Raw genomic sequence first — 19,193 nt, 5'->3', positions numbered from 1 at the left:
AGCATCTGCTTGTCACTGATATTATTTTTGTGAAAAAATGGATGAATATCCCCATTTTTTTTCCTCAAAGCCATCGATGATTTTTTTTTTTCAGTCCAAATCTAAACATATTTATTGTCATGCACAACAGTGAAATGCAGCAGATTTTCAGCTTAATATAACCCTACCTTAACCTTGAAATAGCTTATCATTCTAAAACTTAATGATTTACATGGTGGGAACCAGCTGGTCCTCAACGAGAAAGGCTGAATCCCTGCAATTTGTGTGTGTGAACAGGTCCCCACAGTGTAACCAGTGTCTCACACACGCGCACACACACACAGAGTCATTAAGTCAACCAGCTTCAGGTGCATCAGCTTGGCACACAGCTGCATTGTGGTTTTATTAAACCACATGAGAAAGTGAGGGAGTGACTCTTTCAGTACCTGATGTATGTGAGGTTTCCACTGCTGTCATACACAGATTAGAGCTCCATAGATGTGTATTTTTAATCTTTAATGATGCGTACGCATTAGAAACTTAGATGTAACAGCTGGGTTCTCTCTAGAGCTCCAGCAGCAAATATGTTTGCTTGATTTTCTGACTTCCAGTTTGTGTTTCCAGTTTTATTTTTGCTTTTGTGTAATAGTAGGATCACCCTACAGGTGTTTTATTCTTTGTTTTTAGCAGTACGGGTTTCAGTTTGCTGAGTCTTGTCAGGTTTATTAAACTAAGGTTTAGGCAGTGACGGTGTGTATGTGGTCATGAAGGAGGAGATTGCTGCTGCTGTGTTTTTTGTGGCTCGCTTGGTGAAGAGATATGGCTGTCTGGATAATGACGGCAGGGATCGCTTTGCCGCAGCACTCACCTCAGTTCTGTTTGAGAACTACAAGAACCACTGGCACCCAAACGCACCCACCAAGGGGCAGGCATACAGGTCAGTAAACTAAATAGGCATTGTGAGTCATTAAGCTCAATTTAGAACTTCCTCTGCTGTCTGTAAATGTGGGTTAATTGACCAGGCTGAATATTTAGAGATTTAAAACTATAAAAGCAGCTGAATTAAATTAAGAAAATCAGTTCAGAATTTTAAGTTAAACTAACAAATGATTAGTAATTTCCATTGATACATTATCAGTTTTTTCGTTTGACCTGAAGAACTTTCAGCCTGTTGGAGCTAGTTGTTAAATTACACTATATAACATAATATAAACTGACTACAGGCCTTAACATCACTAAAATATTAATTACAAATGCTGCTAATTTAACTTGGCTTTCAGGTGTCTGCGTATGAACCGTGTACGGCTACGGGACCCAGTGCTGCAGCAGGCCTGTGAGCGGAGTGCAGTGTGTTATGAGGATCTGGGCCTCCCCCAGGAGTTGACGGTGTGGGTCGATCCTGGAGAGGTGTCCTGCAGGTTAGGTGGCTTCACTCAGACTTCATAGATGGTTTAGAGTTACAGGAGTGTGTGCCTGCTACAGCATGTACTTGAAAACTGCAGCTGTTCTATGTGGAAAATCTGCAATTATCATTCAAATTGAGCCTCATCTTTGTTTGGGGCAGACCTGTGTTTGAAATTCTTTGGGCACAACTTCAAAATCTACAGTCAATCAGAGGCAGACAGGAAGTATGAGACTGACTCATTAACAGATATTAAATGCATATTTCAGCTTTGTAATAATACCAAACATGATTGAAGCCACAAAGCTCAGTGGTGAGTTGATGCAGCTGACTTGGCTTTCCCACCTTGCAGGTACGGTGAACACAGCACTCCCTTCTCTGTCTCAGTGCTGGACGGTTGTCGGCGTGGAGATGGGGAATTTTCCCGCCGCATCCATGATGCTGTAGAGCGGGCAAGCCTTGATGTCCCATTAGGAAGCTCTTCAGATGAGGACGAGGGCGGTGGAGAGAGCAACAACAGTGGCCTATCAGTTCCCTGCCCTGTGGCAGTCCCACCCACTAACCCTCAACCTAAAACCATCCCAACTGTCAGCAACCCCAACAGTGTCTACCGGGTAGGAAACCTGTGCTTTTATATACCCATGGTCTTATATCATGGTCTTTTGGGGATCCTAACCATAATGTAGAAAGCATGAATTAAACATTATTGGATCCAATGTTGGCATTGATCTTCATCTAATAGTAGTTTACAGCTGATAGGCTGTTAAAGAAGTTAACTTTCTCTATTTTTAATGGTTAATGTTCAGATTAGTAGTGAAAGTGTTGATATAACTGCAATAGTGGTGGAAAAACTATTACACGAATAGTCAGGAAAATGCACTTGATGTATTAAAAGTACTCCATGCAATAAAATACCCCTATGAGTTTAGTGCTATTTGTGAGAAAATAGATTAACCAGTGTCATTTAATCAGTCATAGTCCAAGCCTGAATGATTAAACATGGATAAAATTAATCAAAAACAAAAAACTGCAGATCTCAACATGAGAACAGGAAGCCGTGAAATGTTTTGGCATTTTTTCATTTTAAGTGAGCTATGAAACAGAAATTAATTTGCTGAACATGTTTTAGCTATAGACATCTGAAACATACTTTGTATGAGATTATCTTCTAATATAAGTAGTAGCCATATTTGTCAGATAAATGTAAATTCTCTGAAACAGTGGAGTAGAAGTGTAAAATCTGTAACTTTAGCTGCTGCATTCCACCACAGGTGTCTGTCACCATCTTCTAACCCCCTGCCCCCCCCCCCCCAACAGTTCAGCGAGTTTTCTCCTGGTGCTCCTCAGACCTGGCTGAGAGAAAAGCGGAAGGCCTTTGCTGGGGATGTGTTCACATCACACGCTCCTCCAGGTGGAGGTCCGATCTCACAGTTCCCCAGCCAGAAGGGCTTCAAGACCTACCGAGCCACATTTACCTTCACTGGGCCTCGTGTTGACAAGTACCACTGGGTCAGCAAATCCCGATCCTAGAGCAAGCTGGGCCTGCTGCCTAGAACTGGAGTCAGGTTTAAAGAATAAGTTTATTCATATATGGTTTAAAGTAATGAAGTTATGCTGTTCAAGCATGTTTTTAAACTTAGAAATATTCATGTATTTTAACTAAACCCTCCCTTGTAAATGTTTTTTTTAAATTAATATTAAAGTAAGTGTGAATAAAGTAACATTGAACTGTCGTTGAAAAGAAATAAATGCGTCCGTCAGCTCTGCTGGTCATTCTGAAGTGGTTACTTTTTTTTTTTCTTCAAATTTTAACACAATTTGAGCTGGTGTTGACACTAACCTTTGGCTACATCATTTTTAATGTCCTTATTTCTAAAACTGTTGCCATGTTACTAGAATATTTAATTCTTCAAAATAGTGAGGTTGGACAAAATGAATGTCAAATATATCTGCAAGTAAAAACATCAGCTGTGTAACTGTGGTACCATAGTGAAATCTTGTTTGGGTTTCACTAACAAAGGCGGCAGTGACTGTGGGAAAGCTCTTGTTGAATTATGACACCTAGACATGCTGTGGCAAGTTAGTGTAGGTGGCAATATTTTCCAGTAGTCAAGTGTGTGACACAAAATCCCCTGCAAACTAAAACCATTATAGAATGACAAGAAGGACACAAGTCTTTATATGTTATTACTGCTGCTACATTGGCTAAGAGACTGTACTTGGATAGTTTTCACTCCTGCAAACCTTTCCTTGAGCACCTGTGTGTGGTGGTAGTTGTACTGGTAGTGTAGTTAGTGATTGGTGTGTAAAAACAATCAGCTAACAACACTGCCTGCACAACTACCCCAATTACACTCATCAGGAAGCATTATATGCTCATGTATTTAGTGCGAAATGACAGATACATTCTGATACACCAGGTTTCCTTTTAAATTGTGTTTAGATTGTCTGGAGCTTCTGGTCAGGAGAGTGATCCAGCTGATCATCTTCACACTGGTGTGAAGAAAAACATAAGATAAAAATAACTGTAGTTTGACAAACAGAAAGAGGATCACTACTAAGAATTCAGTGTTCACAGAAATATGACGGTATCATGCATTTAAAATATGTTTGTCCTTTAAAGGGGTAATTCAACATTTTGGGAAATACTTGCATCTCAGGGTTTGGATGAGAGGGTTTAATAGCCCTGTCATGTCTGTATGGTAAATATAGAGCTACAATGACCAGATGGTTAGCTTAGCTTAGTACAAAGACTGCAAACAGCTAGCCTGCCTCATGCCAAAGGCAACAAACACATACCAACATTTTTAATGCTCACTAGGTAACACACTATATCTTGTTTGATTAATCTGAATGTAGTGAGTTCCTAATTTTGCAGGTGGTCCTGTGCCTGATTGTTCTGGCTCCTGCAACCAGTGGAGGCTCCTGGAAGTTGGAAGTCCCAGCCAAGAACTAGTCAAGTAAACTGTTTCTTTCTGATTTTACTAATGTTTTGATAACGTGTTCTGTCACCACCTCGCAGTAACAGTATTTTGCTTCATATGTTTATGATTTGCTATAAATACAAAAGGTTTAATACACAGCAAAAGAGAAATTTGATTTCAAAATTTTGATTGAAGAACAAAATAAATATTCATCTTAAGTGCCTCACTAAACAGTGAAGGGTCAGCCAGATAGTGTTGCATGATGTCAGTTTCCTTGTATTTCAACTAAGTTCAATTTCATTTTTCATAATATAATATATATATATATAAAAAAAAGATTTTTCTGATGCTGATTATTTCTATTATTGCTCTTTGAAACTGGGAGCAGTGTCCTTTTTTGTGCACTGGCATGTTAACAAGTTGACATGTTTTAAGGGCTGAATAATTAATGTTAGTCAAAAACATGTGAAACAATAGTAAACTATTGCTGTACTGTATAAAATGTGTAAAGTATATGTGTGAATGGATGAGTGCTGCCTTCTTACCTGTGGTCGCTCTAGTTCTCACTGCTCTGTTTGCAAATGACCACTGCTGGAGAAACAACTGTCTCCACAGCTACACTTTACTGTGTCTGTGTGTGTGCGTGTGTTTGTGTGTGTGTCAGGTCATGCCTCAACTTGCCCCTGACTGGCAGGTACAGTTGATGTTGCCTGGGTGCAGCAATAAACACCCACCCTGGGCCCCATGATTTGCCACTTTGCCTCTGTTTAATGTCACTGTTTTATATTTTATCTACATTTATTAATTTGGGCTTCACATTGTTTGGTCCAACCTAAAAATAAAATGTTTCAGTTTAGTTCTAGACATACAAAGGAACTGGCAGGATTACAGTACAACACTGGTTCCCAAACTTTTTCTGCAGCCGACACGACAAAGGGGAATTTCCCCCAAAGGTTTGAAAAACTATGAAAAAGTTCCTCCGGTCTGGAAGCGCCTCATGTTATGCTCTCAGTCCTCAGGCATGCCTCGCACCCCCTTTGCAATTGCTCTCTGTCCCCTTGGGGGTCATGCCCCCCACTTAGGGGGGCAGGGGAGGGAGAAGGATACTCCCTGCTGAAATCCACTTGGGCATGCCTGCATTCATTTAAACCACCAGGATGCTTCAGGGCTAGCATCTTTGCTTGCAACACACCTTAGGAGGAGATGCAGAAGTGAAATTAATAACAACCTAGGCTGTACTGCATTTGGGTGAGGTATTTGCTGGTATAATATATGTTTATTCATGGTTGGCTTACTGGGCCACTGGTTAGAACTGAGCCATCATTAATGAAGCTAGCTTCATCTGTGTTTTTTCTGCTGTGCAAAGTTAATATTTGCAGTGAAGAGGATTTTTTTTTTTTCGGGTATTGAGGTTCTTACGGTTTAACTTGTCTGTTTGTTACTTCACCACAAGATGTGCTCTAGCTTTGTTAATATAATTTCATTAATCACAAATTCCTAAACAATATCACTGACGAAGAAATTCAACTATGACAGGTCCTTCCAACTTGAAAAGGGGGCTCTGCCTCACTATCTAGTTTTGAAACTGTTTATATTCGTGAAAAAGTTGTATATGAATGAATTAATCATTTTATGCCGAAAACATGCTGAAATAATCTCATAATCAATCTGTCTGTGTATTAAGTAATTAACCCACAGAAAACTTTGAGTAAAGTAGTACCAGTTCTTCAAAGAAGTACTGTCAGGTCAGCAGGAGCCCAAAACATATTTCTGCCCCAGCCCCTCAAAGACTTTAATCCAGCTATGCTATTGTTTCTGAAACTGTAACCAGGCGAACCACTGCAGTTTCACTTGTGACTTTTTTTTTTTTTAATTTATTATAGATTTCTGTTAATTTGCGAGTAAACACGGTGCATATAAGCTCCTCGTTTAAAATGTGTTACTACACCAAAAACAAACAGGAAGGGCATTTGGCTGTTGTATTTGCCTGTCGTCAGTACGGATACTCGACCAATAACAGAACGTCTTTCTTTACAAAAGAGCGCATCTTAGCCAATCACAGGCTTTGTTATTACGACGTGCCCCAGCGCTTGATCGCATCCGGTCGTATATATGTTGCCACGAGTTAGCGGCGAATTTGGAGAGTGTCCATTTTGAGGCGAATCGGCGTTTCTTATATTTCCCCTTAACGTAAGCACCCTTTCTTCTTTTGATTTGTTTAACTATGTGTGCTCGAGGACGTTCCGCGTAATATTTTTATTGGCCTAATCGGGTGTTTCCCTGTGATTTGCTTTTATGTGCGTGGTGTCCGTGTTTGTTGTATATCTAGCTAACTTAGCTAGCTGTGGGTTAGCCGCAGGAGTCTTGATACGTTAACGCGGTTATTAAATTCAACGAGGAGCTGCTCCACCGATTGTACAGCAAATTACGTCCCTGGGGGTTTGAGACAGTCGTTTATATTTCCCTAGCTGCATTCATTTAGCTCTTAGTGGTTATTTTATTCAGGTGTAGCTGTGTAGCTGCTAGCCGGGCCTCGCTGCGGTGGCTTAGTGCGCAAAGCGCGGTCCGCTTGAACGTTACGGCGACATTTACTGCTGCTTCGTCTGTGTTTTTTACCTGGTGCTGCTGAAAAATTGACTTTAAGATAGATGTCTGACTGCAAATACATAATGTTATACGGTAAAAGATTTATGTTGGAGTAATTTTAGTATCGGAGAGTTAGTGTGTTTTCTCCATGTCAATAAGTCTTCAGGCTGTTCCGCTTAATGTTGTTTCTAAGAGGAGGGTAATACCTATGAACAGACTTTAGCACCTACTGCGTTTATTTAAATCGGATCAACGTTATGCAGGTATGTACTGATTCAGTGAAGTCAGAGGTTTGATCACCATGATAATTCATAATAGATTTCAAGAAAAAAAATCCTTAAAATGTCAAATAGAAGTTTCATCCTTTTCAAGAGAACAATTTCTCCTTTGTTGTTGACCGTGTAATGTGAATATCTCGGGGGTGGGTTGGTGAGATGTGTGGACTTTTGATCACACGGGATATTTCCATAAGTTTCTGTTAAGTAGACAAATTAGCAGATTAATCAGTAATTACACTAAGTTAGTTGCAGCCCTATAAGGCTGATTTGACAACAAGGTCAATAACCTCCATTTAATTAGAGACAAGATCTTGTAATAAAATGACCTATACATATGTAAGTGTAATGGTAAGTATTCATGGTTGAGACTGTCATTCTTTCAATTGATTACTTAGTTGGTCTTCTTTCGCTCTAGTCTCTTGAACAGTTTACCGTCACAATGGCAGATGCTGAAAATCTGCTCATGGAGACATCGGAGCAGAATGGCAATGAGGGAGAGGAAGACCAAAATGGAGCTGAGCAGGAGCTGATGGGTGTGGAGGATTTCCAGGATAATGACACAGATGGAGGCAAGATTGATGCCAGCAAAGGAGAAGAGGATGCTGGGTTAGTGTTTAGTTTCTCTTAACACCATACCCACTTTACATGTATAAGCACCTTTGGCATTAAATGTAACATCTTTAAGCTAAAAATACTTGTACCTTCTCATGCAACTGATAGCAGTGTTACGTATTCTGCATGAGCTAAGACAGCCTATGAAATAACTGGTGTACAAGAGTAATAAATGGCGCAGTTCTTTGTGTGCAGAAAAATGTTCGTGGGTGGCCTCAGCTGGGACACAAGTAAAAAGGACCTGAAGGATTACTTCAGTAAGTTCGGCGAGGTGTCAGACTGCACCATCAAGATGGATTCGAACACTGGCCGATCTCGAGGCTTTGGCTTTGTCCTTTTCAAAGATCCCGCCAGCGTGGACAAGGTGATTCACCTCTAATCCCTTTGCATCTGTTTCTTGTATAATCATACCACATGGGTCAATACATGATTCTGCCAGTTTACATGTAATGTGATTTACATTTTGATCGCTGATGCAGTTTTTCAGTGTATTTGTGAATTTGATTAATCGGGCTTTTACACTACGATGGGTTTTATTTACATTTTGTTACTGACCTCTTATAGTAAAGTGCTAGCAGTAAGATTTTAAGTTGCAAGAACACAATTTTCATATCCCCATGTCTGCAGGTTCTCGAACAGAAAGAACACAGACTAGATGGACGTCAGATTGACCCCAAGAGGGCGATGGCCATGAAGAAGGAACCAGTCAAAAAGATCTTTGTTGGTGGTTTGAATCCTGAGGCGACAGAGGACACTATCAGGGAATATTTCGGGGCCTTTGGAGAGGTCAGTTTTAATAAACAGTGACTAAAAACTCTCATCCTGATAGATCACACTAAAAACCCTTGTAGTTGTGTATGCTGAGCCATGTGTAGTTTTAACAGAAAATTTGGAAGGATGGTGGTTGTTAGTCAGGAATGGCACCAGTATGTTTTACAGAATTAAATTACAGTCTAATGGAACTGGAGGTCAATGGCGTGTCATTTGCTAAAGTATTCACCTTTTAGTAATTCTGAAGGTAGCATGGTTTATTCCGTTTTAATCCCACGAGTGCCACACAGAGCTTAATCGTGTGTGTGTAATCCTTAAGGTGAGTACAGAGGCCTTCTAATTAAGCTGCTGGCAAATGAAGTGACAGTGAAACAGTTGATGGTTGATCTGAGAACATGCATCCTGTTGAAAATAACTTTCACTTCATGAAAGTCTTGTCATTTAAATACAATTGCCTGAATTAACCTTAATCTGTATTGAAAAGTGGAAAAAGGCCATTTAGTCATTTTAAAATGATGGATAAATTATTTAAAAAGTAAATATTTGTTATGGTAAGCTTTAAACTCACTCTTGCTTATTCCAGATTGAAACCATTGAGCTTCCCATTGACCCCAAATCGAAGAAAAGGCGGGGTTTCATTTTCATCACATACAAAGATGAAGAGAGTGTCAAGAAGTGTCTGGAGAAGAAATACCACAACATCCAGGGTGGCAGGGTATGTACATGCACACATGTTTACTTCAGCAGCTTTGGGTGAGTCATGATTATCACCTTTGCAACTGTAGTTTTTAGTAATAATCCATCCTTTTGTAAAGGAAAACATTTTATCATTCAGTAGACTGCATTTTATCATCACTTGTGTAGACTGTATCTGTCTTTTACATTTGCACTCTGTACTCAGTGCTTTTCCATGTCTGTTTTCTCATACCTTTCTTCCCTGATCACAGGGCAGTTCTTCTAAAAAAGCTAGCCAGGTCCCAGGGTTTGCAACAGACAAAGCAAATGCTGTGTATATTTCAGAATCAGAATGTGCTTTATTGCCAAGTGTGTGTGTGCGCACACAAGGAATTTGATTAGGTATTTGATTTGGGGGGGGGGGTACTCCAGTGCAAACAGACATAAATACAAATTCTACAAAGGATCAAACAGTAAACATAAATGATACAAAAAACTAAATAAAAATGCACAGATAACTTAAGACAGAATGTAAGGGGAACTAATTGGTGTGCAAAGAGCAAAAAAGGTGCCAGTGTCATAGTGCAGGTGTTAGAAGAGAGTGGTGGAGAACTAAGAACTGAGTTTAAGAGTTGGATGGCCTGAGGGAAGGGGGATTTGTATTTAAATGTTCACACACGTGGTGTGGTGACTCACTCCAACTTTCTAATATTTCTGTGTTGCCTTTTTCATGATTGCTGCTGTTGCTTGGAGTATATAGACCAGTGACCTGCTGATCATGTCAATGTCATTCTCATAGCCAGCTGTACTACTAACTACCAACTGATACTGCTGCATTAAGTTCGTCTGTCTGTGTGTCCTCAGTGTGAGCTGAAGATCGCCCAGCCAAAAGAGGTGTACCAGCAGCAGCAGTATGGAGGAGGACGTGGTGGTGGTTATGGAGGCCGGGGCGGCAGAGGACGTGGAGGTACGGAGAAGGACTTTGCACTATAGTCAGCCAGAATATGTGCTGTTGTACTCAAAAGGCTCTTGAGACTGAATCCTGTGTGAACTCTGCATTGTCTCAGGTCAGAGCCAGGGCTGGAACCAGGGCTATGGAAACTACTGGAACCAGGGATACGGTAACCAAGGCTATGGCTATGGTGGCTACAGTGGCTATGGCAACTATGATTACTCTTCTGGTTACTATGGATATGGTCCTGGATATGATTACAGTAAGTATACATACATACCATCATATCCAGTGCTTGGTTAAGTATGCTTCAACATTGTAATTAGGGAGTCATCAGTCACCTACTAGTCTAATTTTCGTAAGTTATAGGTAGTTGGAACTGGTGGCATGAGAACTAGGCTCTGGCTCTATTTTCCAGCACATCTAAAGGCTGACTAACCAGTAACACCAGCATCTTACGTGTACACAAACAAAAGTAATTAGTACTTTTTACAGGTTGCATTTTGTAACTCTTCCTCTGTTCTTCTCACAGACCAGGGTAGCGCCAACTATGGTAAAACTCCAAGACGGGGTGCACACCAGACCAGCTACAAGCCATACTGATCATGTCGTATTTCATGGTAAGCTATGAATATGTCCCTCCCATCTGAGCTCTTCATCTCAGTGTGGTTCACAAAATTTCTTTACCATCCATTCATGTCAGAATGCTGCAAATTAGATTCTTCTCTGGTTGATATTGTTGTGCCACATGGAATTGTGCATTTTAGACGTATTTGTAGAAAATGACAGCATTTTGTCATCCCTCAGGACTCCAGTGGTCTAAACAAGACAGATGGCTGAACAGATGCACTGGGCCTGACTCAACCTCTTTTATGACAGATGACCATTTGTACAGAAAACATCAAAAATGTAACTTTTCCATGTTTTTTTTTTTTTTTTTTTTTTTTTGGTTTTTTTTTTTTTTTTTTTTAATTCTATCATTTTTAGGTTTTACTTTTGTTTTTTTTTTTTAGGTTTTGTTTGTTTTTTTTCCCCCCTCTGGTGGTGTTTTTTTTTTTCCTCCCCTCCACATTTCCATCAGTGGAAGTGTAATTTTTACTGTACTTTTTGGTACCTGTTTTGATTCTAATGTATTGTAAGGGTTGTATTTTACATGTTTGCTGTCTTTACAGGTTGAAAATCTTGGCGCTGTAAAGGAGCTTTTTTGACAAAATAAAAACAGTTTTCAGTAATTTTTAATTTTTTTTTTTTTTTTTTTTTTTCCCTCGATGTTTCCAGGTTCTGGGGTGAAAGATTAAAAAGTTGTTGGAGGGGTTTAGGCTTAATTTCAGTTCAAATTAAAGTCCATTTAGATTTCTTAGCATTTTGTAGCGACACATTATATAATCAATGTAGGTTGTTATATGTAGTAACTTCAGAAGTTAGCTTGCCTCACTAAAGAATTGTTAAAACATCCCCTCAGATGACACATTTTGTATTTAATTTTAACTCTAGTTATAATTTCATAAAGCTGTGACTGCCTGCAAGCTACTGTCCTCTAGAACCTGAATTTACCAGGCAAGCAACATCTGAAAATGTACAGATATGTGGGATGTAATAGAGAAAATTTGTTTCATGTGAAACCCACATACCTTTTTTAAAAACAAGCACATTGTTTATATTTTTATGCTGGTTCAATGTGTGAAGTGCCACTGGGTTTTAGAAGTTATTTGTTTGCTTAGTTTTTCTGGACAGACTTCAGACCTTTGGAGTCTCCTCAGCTAGTGTTGATTAGTAATAAACCTCATTTGTAATGTAATGATCTGTGTATTCTAATGCTTAATGTTATAGAAAACTGTAGCTCTTTCTAATTTCTAACCTGGTAATCAAACTCACTGTTTTCAGCACTTTTAAGTGCACATGAAAATGATTCCTGTCAAACAATCAGTTTAGAGCCCTAGAATTTAAAAAAAAAAAAAAAAAGTTCACAAAAGACTGTAGAGAAATGCATAAAGGTTGCCAAGGTTGTCAAGGTTGTCAGTGGTCACCACAATGACAGTCCAGTTTAACTTTTACACAAAGTTGAAAATTACCTGAAGGTTTCTTCTGTCCTGGTTAACACAAACATTTGCTTTGAAATTTGCTCTGCTGTGGTAGGAGTGAATTTAAATACACCTTTCATCCTCCTGTGGATAATCTCATAATATGAAAAATGAAACCCTGGTTATTCCCACGTGTCTGCGAAAAATGCCCGGAAGACAAACACGGACCTATGTTCCCTATAAGGGCAGTGTCGGCCGGTGCTATCACGTTTGACCTGCTTGCCTTTGCAGAGTAGGTGTAAAGAAGCCAAGTCAGAACGAGTGAAGAGTCACCTCATTCCCATGAAATACTCCAGAATCATTATCTGTTCGGAGAAGTTATAATCTCAAGAATAAGCCCACCCGTGAGCTAAACCATTATAAAGGGATTACCATATTAATAGTATATTATTAATTTATTCAATTATTTGTGTAAGAAGTAAACATTCCTCATATTACATTACTGCGGCAGTGAGAAAAGAGTTTAAAATTTAGTTTTCCACAGAAAGGGTGAAGTGAAAGATGAACTGTTTTAGTAATGTTGAAGTTGCAGACAATTTCATAATAAGGAAAACTAAAGTGTTTCCGCCCGGTTTCGAACCGGGGACCTTTCGCGTGTTAGGCGAACGTGATAACCACTACACTACGGAAACTGACACAAGTACGATAGGGGCAGATCATATGAAACAATGTATAATAAACCGTAAATCGTAAAATGAATTGTATTTAGATGTTTGGCCTGAGACGCTATTTGTTTGAAATAATGACACCTTTCAAAAGGAGTAATCACTTTGCTGAAATCAGTAAGATCATTTAATGCCACTGCTTCTAACGAAAACCCCTTTATACCATTATTTGTCTCCACCTAGTGGGTGAATCTAATACACTATACTAGTGACAGACCTTTAGGTATTAACTTGAAATCTTAACGTTACCTGTTCTCAATACGTTATAATTCATTTGAAAGTGCCAGGGAGACAATAGAGTTGGAGTTACGGCAAGTTACGGCAAAAATGAATTAGGATGACGGAAGTGATTTGGGATGCTGTCAATCCTAAATAAGCAGGTATAGATAATGATGGCTACTGAGACTGGTCTGTGCGTGGCAGCGTGGCGTCTTCGCTGCGTGGAGTCTGCCATACAGGTCAGCAGAAGAAGAGCGCGGTGGCTCTGTTGCGCATGCGTATTGGGACATCTCGAGCTGTAATTATGACAGCGATGGAGACGGACGATTTTCCATATTTACCGTCGGGGCTGGCGGAGGGTATGGCGCATGTCTTCACTGACTTAATCAGAGTTTTAATTGCGTCGCTGCGTGCACACACTGCCGAGGCGGGTCAGACGTGAAAATCTCGGTGTCGCCGTGGTCCCGCTGCAGTTTGACGTTACCGGCAGTGCAGGATGAGCTGAGCGCGTCTGCTCAACTAAGCTTAGCTGAGGTAGCTGTAGCCTTTTCGGCTCCAAGGTCGATGAGAACGTGTCTGCATCTGATGTTGCAGCGTAATGATTGTGAGTCAGGGCTTCTGCCTCAGGGGCTCAGGGAGGCATCTTTAGGTCCGGTTCAGCAGACGTGCACTTCTTAGGCCATGTGGGTGTGTGCACTACTGCTATAATCCTGGTTTGGTCCTTGTGCTTAATGTTAGATACATGACACCAGTTTAGTTTGGACGGTTTGAATGGACACATTGACAGCTAAGCTTTGTATGGAGTGTCTGATGTGGGTTTTGTACAGTGTCAGAAATAGTGCATCCTTTATTAAAACACTTTTAGAAAGTACTGCTTTTAAAAAAAATACCAGGTTCTGACTGAAAAATACATGAAATAATTAGGAGAATTCAATAATAACCAAGGTGAGATGAACTGGGGAAGAAAAGAGAAAGGAATATTTATGTCTGCACATCATGAAGCTTTTAAACTTTAAAACAGTTCAAATCTGATGAAGCCAGTGTTTTATGACTACTGTTTGAATAGTATGTACACGGGTCAGTGCAGCAGTCCTTTGGCACCGGTGGCCCTCTGCGGCTCACTCTGCATCTTCCATAGTTATATTGTCTAGGAGAACACACATTTGTCTCACTGCATCCTCCTGCTTTAATACTTGGCTTAACTGTATCTCTATATCGCCACTTATTTTTGTCACGTTTTTGTGTTGACGCATTGATGTAGATTAATTTTCCATATTATCTAGGCCAAGAATAATGACTCAGACTTGCAGTTAAGCCTAAAACATGCTTTTGCGTCTGCATAGGTGTTAATGTAAGGATGCCTCTCACATTTACCAGGAAGGAATTAAAGTTGGACACTACTGTCTAATACCCTTGATAAATGAAGAGTATCTTAAACAGAGATGTTGAATAGAATTTTTTTTTTTTTTTTGAAATGTCGTGCTATAATTACATTTTCCCAGAAGATGTAACCTGATTTGAAATCTTATGTTTTTATCTCCAACCCCCCACCTCTCTCCTCTGCAGTAAATAAGATGATAAAGGAGTATGGCGACCTGTTTTCAGACTCCCAGTGTAAAGTTTGCAATGCTGTCCTAATTTCTGAGTCTCAGAAGTTGACTCATTATCAGGTCAGTGAGCCCACAGGCTGCTGCTTTTGTTTCTGTGCCTGGGAACTTTCTTTTTCTTTTTTCTTTTGAAAGTCGTCGTATGCACAGTGATATGAGGAATAATAAATATCTAAAGGTATACTTATTGACTTCACCTTATGTCTCATTAATGGTTTTATTATTGGGAAGGAGTACATCAGTATCTCAAGTTTGAGTGTACTGAATCACATTATACACTCAGGTATCAGCTTATTAGCTATAGAAAGATGAAAGATCAGACGTTGTTGTCCAATGGACAAAGTCGTTCCAAAGCTGTGAAAATGCAACAATTGCTTCTTGAAAATGTTTTTAATGGTGCAGTGGTTTGGGGTGTAGATGTTTGTTGTCCACTCTGTAATAAACTGCTTGTCTTTCCAGAGCAAGAAACACGCCAACAGAGTGCGGCGCTACCGTTCCTTCCAAAACGAGAAGGAGCCTGTGGTGAAAAAGTTGAGGTCGTCATCAGCTGACAGTGTGAGTAAAAAGCGCTCCATTTTTAATAGTACCTTTGAAAAATATTTTTGATCCTGAACAGACGGATGCATATTTTAAGATCAACTCAGAATGCTTCTGCAGCTCTTTCGCATCACATTCGCCTGCACCCACATTATCTCCTGCTGGAACCACCTGCTCCTTCGCTCGATTTAAAGAAAACCTACTCACCAGCTTGTGAGTTAGGACTGTCGTGTTTTGTTTTTTAATTTTCAAATCAGGTTTGAAGAAAGTGAAACTAATTGAATCTCACTGATTCAAATGCAGCCTGCAAAGTCTGTCCTAAAGTACACTGTGGTGGTTGCACCTGATTTCATTACCCATTAATTTCTGTCAGGATCAGGCTGCAGGCTGTTATTAAACCATACTAGATTATAAAGAGAGGTTGTTTGGCAAAGCCTCATAAAAAGGGGTGAAACACCCGTTAGAATGCCCTGATAAAACTTTTGAAATGTCAGTGGGAAGCCAGTTTCAGACTCATTTTGGGAATTTAGAAATCCACAAGAGATGTACGGTCATCCTGTTTAATTAGGACAAATGTTGCTATAAGTGATGCATGTTCCTGCGTGTGTCTTTGTCAACAGGACTGTAACAACGGAGACACAGAGAGGTCAAAGGCGTGTCATATATGTAACATGTCCTTCTCCTCTCCTGTGGTGGCTGAGTCTCACTACCAGGGCAAAGTTCACGCCAAGAACCTAAGGCTGAGAACTGTTGGTCCTCAAACCCCCGGTATGTACGACTGTATACAGGACCCCTGACATTTTACTTTCCATTATATTCATCTCATTCTGTCTATGAATTTTCTATTATTTTCTATGTCGATTTATTATTTGTATATTTTCTACATTTGTGTGTGTCTTGATTTAGTCCCTACCTTGTGTTTTGCAGCACTTTGTTTGTAAATGATTTAACATCATTTTTGTAATTTGGTTTTATTGTATGTCCTCTTCAAAAGTAGCCGTCCAAACAGCACCAACAGCTTCACCGAAGAAGAAACCTGCAGATGATTTGAGTAGTGCGTCGGCGACAGACAACAACCCGAAACGTTTCTGCTCCATCTGCCAGGCCTCCTTCAACAACCCAATCATGGCCCAGCAGCATTATGTAGGCAAGAAGCATAGAAAACAGATGACCAAACTCAAACTGATGGAGACTTACGGCCCCTCCACGTCACAAGGTCAGACAACACAGACATCTGAGAATTGCTTTGTTTTAAAGGTGCAGTTTGTTAAATGTGAAAGATTTAGCAGCATCTTGAGCCAATGTTGGGTTTACCTGTTCTTGGCTACTGTAGAAACATGGTGGCACAGCATGGCCGCCTCCTTGAAAGGAGACCTTCTTCCTATGTAAATTAGCATGGCTGCTGATTCTCGGCTCCTGGAACATCTCTAGTGGGCATGGAGCCGCAATCAAGCAGATCTTGTGGACGTCAGGGATACCTCATACTTTTTATGTGTCTACAGCTTCCACACTAAAGGGCTACCCATGCACTGTCTGCAACATTGAGCTAAACTCTGTGGAGCAGTACCAGTCTCATATCAGCGGTGCTAAACATAAGATCCAGTAAGTTTTCACTTTTTTTGGGGGGGACACACATACCTTTTTCAGGCAGGGGATTATTTAGTTTTATTTTTAGTTAACACTACTGTTGATAAAACAAACTCATTTAAAAGCGTAATATTCCAAAGTTAAAATATATGTTTCATGTGACTGTGCTACTGCATCTGATTCCAGATTGAAGAAATCAGGCCTAAATACCACAGAGAATCAACACACAGCAGAACAATCACATGGGGCCAAGAACACCAGCAGAGACAACCAGTACAATGCCACAGATGGCCAATATGCTGCTGCTGCTGCGAATAACCAGTACGCCTCTGAGGACACGGAGTACTCAGAGGAGTACCAGTATACTTGAGATTGGGCTGTGTGGGACTGCAGAGGTTTCAGACAGGACTGGAGTTGACACACAAAGGCCAGCCCCTTTAACATATTAATAAACCATCAAACTTCACGGACCTTCAGCTCCTGTCGGTCAGTATTTATTTATTTTTTTTTCCTTTGGACCAGAATCAGCTAAACCTCAGGTTTGAACCCAGGAATACCACAGCATGGTAGGTCATTATTTTGGGTTTGGTGCTGATTTTGTTGCATCTCATGTCATGCAGTGATGGCAAGGAGTTACAATCTTCAGAGCGCAAACATGGGTTCAGCAGGAATGCGCAATGAAGGATGTCTCTGAGGGTTCACCCAGTTCTGCTCATGTTACAAATACTGACTGTATTGTATTGACTGGAAACCATTCTTCATACTCGTGTTCATTAAAGGCTGGGTATTAATGTGAAAGTTGACAGTACTGGCACAGATTTTGTTTTTCACACTTATATTGTGAAATATAAACATAATATCTGATTGTTAATTTAACTCAGACGCTATTCCAGATGTTCTTAAAAGATAAGTATACGATGACGAGGACGATGATCAGAAATATAATACAGACCAGTAGTTCAGTGCTATGGTGTAACACATTTTCGCTAGTAAAAAGTGAAAAGATACTGAGGTTTGAAACCCTGCCTTAGTGTACATACGTCAGAATACTAGAAGGAGTACATGTAAATCCAGTTAACACAGGAACTTTATTTAAATACACTACAGTTAAATATGCAGTGTGGTATTTATTTAGCCAATAATATCTAACTAGTGCTAATGTCTAGTACAGGAGCCACAGGTAGCAAAAATACGAAGCAAAATGTTAATTTCCAGTTCTTCGTTTCACCTGAGAATAGTTGGTTTACAGTGAATGTGTTAATTGAAACATGTCCTTACCTCATTTTTCTCCTTTCTCCACGTTTGATTTGGTCTTTTTCCTCCATCTAGTGTTTGAAATGCAGATTGAAAGAAGTTACCTGCACAGATGAATCAGTCACTGTAGCCACTTTTGAGAATATCATTGCTGTCTATACAGATAAGAAAAAAAAAAGTCTTTAAAAAAGTCTTTTTTCGAGATAAATCTGTTTTTAGTTCAAATGTAGGAAAACCTACTTTGTTTTAACTTTCTAATTTTATTTAAATCTGAAAAATCTCCAAAAGTTTAATATATTTTTCCCTATTGAAATGCTTGCTTGTTCTGTGAAAATTAAGTCCCAGATGGTGAATTCATTACGTTTTCTTTGAACATGGTTATCAGGACAAAGCCGAGGTCCTTTCAGCTTGACCTTCCTTATTCTTATTAAGAACAGTAATTTTTCACTGTAAGAGACTGCCTAAAATTTGGTAACGCTCAAAGATTTTAGTTAAATATAGAATATGTGTAATTGATTGTGGATTGGATTGTTTTCCTGCTCACTATAAGATATATCCATACCAAGTCATGTGATGAAGAGTGAAATATTTTATTACAGAACACAAAAATAACATGATGACAATGGAAATCTTTATCAGACGCTCATCGCTCATTGATGAAAGTCACAGATGTCACTGTAAAAAGTTAGAGGTGTAAAATTTGTAATGGCCTAAATGACATTCTGTACTTCTTAGAAAAGTACTAGATTTCTCTATCATTGTCAACCATAAGTATTTTGTAGAGGTCGATGTCATTTTTATAAAAAAAGAAAAGAAAAAAAAATCTTTGTTTTTCACAAGTCGGTACAGTTTTCGTTACAAAGTGGAGAGATGAGAGTGGATGTGTAACAGCTGTGACTATAAGCTTTTTTTGTACTGCTGTTTTATTCTTAATTTATTCCCTTTGAGCTGTCCAAAACAGGGCTTTCTAAACTCTAAAGATAGATGCTTTCAGAGCTCTGTAATATCTGTCAACTGCAGAGATGACGACATTTACCAGAGATTTTCAAAAGTGATGTCAAATT

General features: G+C 39.5%; 3 protein-coding genes and 1 non-coding gene across 7 annotated transcripts; 3 read left to right on the top strand and 1 right to left on the bottom strand.

Moving 5' to 3' along the window:
• Positions 1-381: 381 nt before the first annotated feature.
• btg4 (B-cell translocation gene 4) lies at positions 382-3,046 on the top strand. Its single transcript, XM_026328807.2, has 4 exons — positions 382-916; positions 1,260-1,397; positions 1,734-1,995; positions 2,699-3,046. Exons 1-4 carry the CDS (start codon positions 744-746, stop codon positions 2,909-2,911), a joined length of 786 nt encoding a protein of 261 aa, XP_026184592.1. The 5' UTR covers positions 382-743; the 3' UTR covers positions 2,912-3,046.
• A 3,332-nt stretch (positions 3,047-6,378) lies between these two features.
• Positions 6,379-11,977, top strand: LOC113143544 (heterogeneous nuclear ribonucleoprotein A/B-like). 3 transcript variants are annotated; one of them, XR_003297042.2, is made up of 10 exons: positions 6,585-7,154; positions 7,585-7,775; positions 7,977-8,145; positions 8,409-8,567; positions 9,136-9,267; positions 10,092-10,194; positions 10,295-10,441; positions 10,712-10,799; positions 10,987-11,088; positions 11,352-11,977. XR_003297042.2 is itself a non-coding variant. In XM_026329240.1 (9 exons), exons 2-8 carry the CDS (start codon positions 7,609-7,611, stop codon positions 10,780-10,782), a joined length of 948 nt encoding a protein of 315 aa, XP_026185025.1. In that variant the 5' UTR covers positions 6,379-6,495; positions 7,585-7,608; the 3' UTR covers positions 10,783-10,799; positions 10,987-11,143. The 3 variants fall into 3 exon arrangements, 2 of the variants coding, with proteins under 2 accessions (XP_026185025.1, XP_026185024.1); XM_026329240.1 differs by lacking the exons at positions 6,585-7,154; positions 11,352-11,977 and adding an exon at positions 6,379-6,495 and having other exon boundaries at positions 10,987-11,143; XM_026329239.2 differs by lacking the exon at positions 11,352-11,977 and having other exon boundaries at positions 10,987-11,143.
• An 842-nt stretch (positions 11,978-12,819) lies between these two features.
• On the bottom strand, positions 12,820-12,892 carry trnav-aac (transfer RNA valine (anticodon AAC)). The gene has a single exon. It is a non-coding gene; the product is annotated as a tRNA-Val (tRNA).
• Positions 12,893-13,433: 541 nt separating this feature from the next.
• znf346 (zinc finger protein 346) lies at positions 13,434-18,064 on the top strand. 2 transcript variants are annotated; one of them, XM_026327511.1, is made up of 7 exons: positions 13,434-13,503; positions 14,711-14,814; positions 15,211-15,306; positions 15,909-16,056; positions 16,286-16,504; positions 16,791-16,890; positions 17,062-18,064. In XM_026327511.1, exons 1-7 carry the CDS (start codon positions 13,449-13,451, stop codon positions 17,243-17,245), a joined length of 906 nt encoding a protein of 301 aa, XP_026183296.1. In that variant the 5' UTR covers positions 13,434-13,448; the 3' UTR covers positions 17,246-18,064. The 2 variants fall into 2 exon arrangements, with proteins under 2 accessions (XP_026183296.1, XP_026183295.1); XM_026327510.1 differs by having other exon boundaries at positions 16,283-16,504.
• Positions 18,065-19,193: the final 1,129 nt, after the last annotated feature.

Source organism: Mastacembelus armatus, chromosome 14 (assembly GCF_900324485.2).
Source record: "Mastacembelus armatus chromosome 14, fMasArm1.2, whole genome shotgun sequence".
Taxonomy (NCBI): domain Eukaryota; kingdom Metazoa; phylum Chordata; class Actinopteri; order Synbranchiformes; family Mastacembelidae; genus Mastacembelus; species Mastacembelus armatus.
This window is presented reverse-complemented; position numbering and strand designations above follow the sequence as displayed.